This window comes from Colossoma macropomum, unplaced genomic scaffold (assembly GCF_904425465.1).
Source record: "Colossoma macropomum unplaced genomic scaffold, Colossoma_macropomum, whole genome shotgun sequence".
Lineage (NCBI taxonomy): Eukaryota > Metazoa > Chordata > Actinopteri > Characiformes > Serrasalmidae > Colossoma > Colossoma macropomum.
This window is the reverse complement of record NW_023494803.1, coordinates 20770171-20776488: the sequence shown is the minus strand read 5'-3', so window position 1 is coordinate 20776488 and position 6318 is coordinate 20770171. Positions and strand designations below refer to the sequence as shown.

Below are 6318 nucleotides of genomic sequence, written 5' to 3'. Positions count from 1 at the left end.
AGTTTAGCCATCATTTTTGAGGAATTCTATAGCTGGACGAACCGATCTGTCACATCATATTTAGCTCAAAGATGACAAGGACCATTAAAACTGAAGGCTGTCTCAAATGACAAGGGGTGTAGACTTTTCTACTTTTCTACTGTCTACATCTTTATTTACAGCTTTTTGATAGCACCTTTATTCTGCTAGGTTAAACTGATAGCATAGAAAACTAGTCTGAGTAACAGTTATTCCAGTCATTACACTCTCATTTTAAACTTCTATTAAATACAAACACATTAACCTGCCAGATTATAGTAAGCACACAATGGAAAAATAAATATCATTCAGTTGGTACTGTGGTATCTGACATAATTTGGTAGACTGTATTCTGAACCTGATTTTTCTCTGCTAGGTTACATTCTTCATTAGGGTGGTCCCATTGATCAGATGAATCCAACACCATAAAAATAACCATTTTCAAACAGCTTTTCACTATGAGGTGAGGAATTTGCTGCCATACAGCAATGAAATGTCATTCTGTAAATCTGACCTTCTGTCCCACATTTTTGAATGGTCACCTGTCACTCACCTATGGCCTATATTAAACATTGCACTTATTGTTTTACTTTCTTACCATAATTTGGCTCCCACCCAAATCAATAGTCAGACCAGCTAAACCACAGTGTTGGCAGCTAAAGCTAGTGGGAGTTCCCCAAGGATAGAGAGAGAGAGAGAGAGATAGAGAGAGAGATTGTCTCAGTTGACAGATACCCTCGGCTAGCACATGCACTTCCCACACATAGAACACTATAGATATTATTTAGCTATGGAAATGAAATAAATTGTCATATTATCAGTATATCCCAAAGCATAAAGAGACCATATTATAATTTATTTTCAGTACATTACTTTAAGTATTAGCATGTAGACACTGCTCATTTGTAGCATCTATGAGGAGCTGTTACATAAGCTGCTTTTCAAAAGTGCTTTCACATCTTGTGCTATTTACTTTTTTAGTATTTTGATTCAGAGACAGAGATCTGATAGCAGGAAATGGAATTTGGAAAACTGTCAGTTCAATGTAAAAAGTGCAATCTGAGGACAACTTTCATCATAGCCAGCTTCTCTTTGCCTACATGCCTCGATTAAACACATTAGCTGCCTGTCTGGTTCCGTCCTCTAAAGAAATCTTCCCTCTTCTCTCCCCCTCACGTTGTCATTCATTCGTTATTATTATCTTCACATGCAACAACCCTTTGAAGTGACTCCACATGAATATACAGCTGTTAACTAATTGCACTCATGAATTTAGCCTTTAATGTTCGTAATTCCATGTTTGTTTTGAGATTTTTCTCATGAGTGTCTCTTGATTGAAGAAATTCTGTAAACTTCTTAGAATGAGTGCTAACGTGGCATGCCTGGGCACATTACACAGGATAGATCTGTGGGTGCTGTGGGCTAGAGCCCTAATGCTTGCCAATTGTAAGCCTTCCATCAACCAGAAAACAGGAAAGTGTTACAGTAGCACAAACAAAGGCTAATTCACACACAAACCACATGGCGAGCAAGGGTTGGTGGGTATGCAAGCTATAGGTTTCCTTGTGGCTGTTGCTCAGTCAAGCAATGTTGTTTTAACTGCCTGATTTACTAATGCATTAAGCATGAATAACGTTTTTGCCTTGTGCAATGCCAGTAACAGACCCACTGATTGGCCACCATATTAGCAACGCCCAGAGTACACGTGTGTGCCATTGGTTTTGACCAATTTAATTTGGATGAGTCATACTTGACGATCCACTGTGCATTCAGGAGAAATCAGACAGGGAGAACGAGAGTTTATGTTAGTCATGCTCTCCAAATCCCTTGGGGGCAGTCTCATAGCCTTGAGCAGACTTCATGCCTACAATTACACCCCGAAAAGGATGGTTCAAATTGCAGCAGGTTGCTCCGGCGGCATCATTATATATATCTTTCATATTCTAAGGCAATTTGTCTGGGTGATACGCATCCCATCAAAAATGTTAGCTTAAGCATAGCCTGAAACTGAACTGTCACACTTAAATCACTCATTTTGGTGGTAAAGTGGTCAGATTTTCACAGATAAGACCAACTGCTATCTCTTGTTAAAATGAAGTCCCTGTGGTTTACTATAAATCATTGCTTTCCTTGCCACAAATTCAAATATAAGCATTAAAGTCAAACACTGTCATTACAACTGGCTATGACATCAGTAAGAAATAAATATTTTCCCACACTCCTTTGGTAACAGACGTCAGCTAAGATAAGCACAAGCATAACCCAAACACACGCTACATTATATAACAAACGTTTATTTAAAGGTCATATATTTTCTGATATTTACAATATTTACATATTGCACTCTAGCTGGGGTGTTTATACGTTCAACAATCGCTTGAATATATAAATACATTATATACTATGTGACATTCATTTTCAGAAGAATGCTGATTTTTTTTTTGTCTTTCATGGAATAAACTGCGCCCAGCACTGTTCGTCACTAATCTCCGCCAAAAGAAATGTCTTGAAAAAAAAAGGCAAGAATTCACCATGCAGTTCGGAACTCAATCACTGGATTGAGGGTTTGTTCTGAGGAGTGTAAATGAGGTTGTCAAGAGTATTCGACCAGAAGCTGTACTCAGCAAATAATGGTTATTACCGAGCTAAATGACCAAGACTAATGGAAACACAATCCGTGAAGGCATATCAACAGACATAAAAGCATTTGCAGTAGACTGTGTTGTCCACAGTCTTTTGGCAGCAGGATATTTTTCTTTTGCTTCTCTGTAAAACATCATCTTCACTTGCACCATAAGAGTTATCAGAAAGTTCAGTGATAACATTAATTTCACCAGTCAAGAAGACTGGCCTGATACTGTATGTAGTAATCTATGGATGAGTTCCATTTCATTTGAAAAAAAAAATGATGACAAATACGGATTTTCTGAGTTCATCTGATTTCCCTGTTCTTCTCCAAGGCACTTTTTTTTCTTGGTTCTCTTTATTTCTTCAGGTCTGTTGAACTCTGCGAAAGGGAGAGGACAGCTGACATTTAGTAAACTTTGGCTGCAGAAGGAATTCCTTCCTCATTAAAATAGTACAAAAACAGTAAAAGTGTCAGTAACCTGTCTCAAACACTTTATGATGGACTCATTTGATGTAATGTGTATTACCAGTTTAGATTCACACATAACAACACAACAGCAAATTATTTCTTACTGGCATTAATTACCACAGTGTGGCACAAATATATTAGTTACACAATCTGTTATATCCATATTTCATATTGCATAATCATATAATCATATTTAGTTTTGTGATGTTTTATGGAGTATGATGTCTTTTATAAGCATGATTATGTCTGTGCCACATGTAAATCGCCCAGTGTATTAAGCGCATAGCAATTCAAAGAACTTATCCTTTTAAATCCTAAAAAATGAAAATAGCCACACACTTCAGTCCCTCATTCTCTTAATTGCATAACTTACATTAGTTTCACCATTGTTACTGAATAATAAGTCTAAAGATTAATGGCTGAAAAATAAGCCAACCATTCAAAGGGTTAAACTGCACAATATACACAAAGCCTCATTTTTTCAGTGTTACAATAAGAGGCAAAACTGGCATCCCTTATGCTCAAGGTCACTATTTAATCACAGCTATCGCCATTTAAAACTTCTGGAGGGCACACTCTCTTTATTATATGTGTACATTTTGCAACAGAACTTTGACCTGCAACTCAAGTCCCGACTTTTGCAGTTTTATCACTTTACTCCACTTCACGCTCCATTTCTACATGCATGTGACTGGAGAGCTACATTTATGAACTGTTTTGAGAACACAGCATCTAATGAGCGGCCTTCAGATAAGTCGTGAGCATGATGAGACACTGAATGTACATTTGAAATGACAAATTTTTTCCTCAACGCATACATTACAGCCAACATGACACAATGAAGAACAAGTATAACATCATTACACTGTATGCTTTCAGTTAACAATTTACCTGTAAGGTCTATCCCTCTGAGCACCGCTGACTGCCCGCTAACCTTGTGAGTAACCGAGCACATCTTTTATAATCTGAAACATGGAAAAATTGTACATAAGCAAACAAATACATTTAGCAGAACTTCAAAGCACAAAATTGAAAATAATTAAAATGAAAACAACATAGTTACACACACTTCTACTGCACAGACCTTATGTAAATGTGTGTCATGATATGTAGGGCGGTGGCACTTACAGGCTGGTATCGTGCAGTCCCTGGTATTATGATATAGTCTATAAAAGTGTTTGCTGCATTTGGGGCTAAAATAGAGAGGCCCTGAAAAATAGAAACAAATTCCAACTGGTGTTGATACATAGACGCCAAAAGGCATGATCAAGTGCACACAACACTACATAGCACAGCGCCGCACACCGTAAAGCTACTGCACAATGCTCACCTGTTAAATGTTTCAGGAACTTTTCCTTTTGCCGCAGATCTCTGGGAAAGACCTCTGTTGTAAATGAAAAAGTCGATATCAGTTAGTCATTGTTATTACTTGATGTATGAGAATGCTGAGCCAAATCAGTAGCTAAACTAGACATGATAGGATTATTAAGTCATCTACGATACGAATATTTGTTCTGTCTACACTATCCACAGTAACGACAGATCCAGAGAAACTTCCCACGACATCTGAAGCCAGTTGTGCAATGCACTGAATTTACTTGATTCAAACGTCACATTTCCACATTAATAAAACACATCAGCACAATGAGTTCCAGAAGTAAACTGAAAGACATAACTATACAGTGGAAATCGAGTACATTCACTTTTTAGTGTACCAAACGTACCATACAAACAGAAACAAAATGCTGGAAGGCTACCTACCCAGTATTTGATCGTGCTGATAAGACTTGTTCACTTCGTTCAATTCCCCCGTCTCTATGGAATAGTTTCTTTTGGGGGGATGCTGACCGCTGGCCTGGCTCTGGTCTGCGTGCTGTCGCTGTGCTGCTCTGCCAGTGTCCATCAGCAGTTCCAGGAGACTACTGCCCTCCCTGCTGCCTTTCCTGCACGAGCCAGCAGTCAGGATGACCAGTAGGAGTCCCACGCAGACTGGGGAGCGCAGTGCCCTCATGATGATAGGGTGGGCGAAGGCGAGACCCCCTCACTGCCCTCTAGCCCTGAAAAAACAACAGGAGTTCCAGGCCAGACACTTACACAGTGTTTAGCGTTTCAGCTCAGAGCAGCTAAAGCGCAGCCACGTCTATATGACCTCTGACAAGTACTCGGGGTTTTTTTTTCTTTTCTTTTTCTTTTGCAGTGGCACGATATAGCAAAAGGAATGAGAGACATTTAAGTTACGCCCTGGCTATGGCTCTTTTTCCTACTCTCTGCCTGGCATGAAGCTGTGACATGCAAAAAATGGCTGGACAAAGTAGAAAGAACAAGAAAGCAGCATTTTACCAATATAAAAAGTAAACGTCTACACGTGAATGCCCTTTAGGCACTGACCCACGTGTAGCATAGGTTACATGTTGCTGGAATAAACGTAGAACTAACAACAACAACAACAACTTATAAACTAGCTATAACAGAGCCCCTCTAACGAAAACCATATATGAACCATTCCACCCTTTTAAGGATTAACAGTGATTGTTTACTATTTTCTAAGCCAAACTATGCTTTATTTACGTTTTAGTGACACTTTATTTTAAATACACTGCATCAAAAGAACGCCACACCATGCTTATATGGTTTTACAAACATGTAACATAGATGTATAGGCAAGGTCTCAATAGCAACAGCGGTGCGAAAATGTCCCAACAAGAACTCTGCGCGCCTTTGCGCACTTTACGCACCAGCCCTCCAGCGCAAAGAAAAGCTCGCAATTGTGGCGAAAGGAGCCAAATTACCTGGTTTTGTCCTCAGCACCCGTCTGTCCCGGCTCTTGCCTGGCCTCCCTGGTGCCTTCACTGAATCTAACACTAACGCAGCGCAGACTAGAAGACACTTCGCCCCCCCAGGTAGGGCTGCAGCACTGTCCCCCAGCTCTAGTGCACCATGCCGGCAGCAGTCTCTCTTTTATATGTTTAAACACGGCTCTGGGTCATCTGTCGATTGAGTTGAGTGGGTAGTGGGTGGAAAATAATGAGAGCCCGCTTGCTACACTTTTTCTTTTTTTTTTCTTCCCTGTCTGTCTGACTCTCTCTCTCTCTCTCTCTCTCTCTCTCTCTCTCTCTCTCTCTCTCTCTCTCTCTCACTCACTCACTCTCTCTCCGCGTCTCTTGCTGAAGTTTTCTACCCCCCACCCACTCATCCGGCATGGG

The 6318-nt window shown here is 39.9% G+C and overlaps 1 protein-coding gene across 1 annotated transcript; it reads right to left on the bottom strand.

Moving 5' to 3' along the window:
* Positions 1-2103: 2103 nt before the first annotated feature.
* On the bottom strand, positions 2104-6272 carry alkal2b (ALK and LTK ligand 2b). Its single transcript, XM_036593887.1, has 6 exons — positions 5905-6272; positions 4877-5172; positions 4446-4499; positions 4244-4324; positions 4007-4080; positions 2104-3025 (listed from the first exon to the last, which is right to left on the bottom strand). The coding sequence occupies exons 2-5, from the start codon at positions 5124-5126 to the stop codon at positions 4016-4018; spliced, it is 450 nt and encodes a 149-aa protein (XP_036449780.1). The 5' UTR covers positions 5127-5172; positions 5905-6272; the 3' UTR covers positions 2104-3025; positions 4007-4015.
* Between the last annotated feature and the right edge of the window lie 46 nt (positions 6273-6318).

What these genes read in the sequence shown, in the direction of transcription:
- alkal2b (XM_036593887.1), bottom strand. Translation starts at nt 5,126, where the DNA reads ATGAGGGCACTGCGCTCCCCAGTCTGCGTGGGACTCCTACTGGTCATC. An exon ending in GTTCCTGAAACATTTAACAG is followed by an intron (nt 4,325 to 4,445) that starts GTGAGCATTGTG and finishes TCTATTTTTCAG; the next exon opens with GGCCTCTCTATTTTAGCCCC. An exon ending in GGACTGCACGATACCAGCCT is followed by an intron (nt 4,081 to 4,243) that starts GTAAGTGCCACC and finishes TCCATGTTTCAG; the next exon opens with ATTATAAAAGATGTGCTCGG.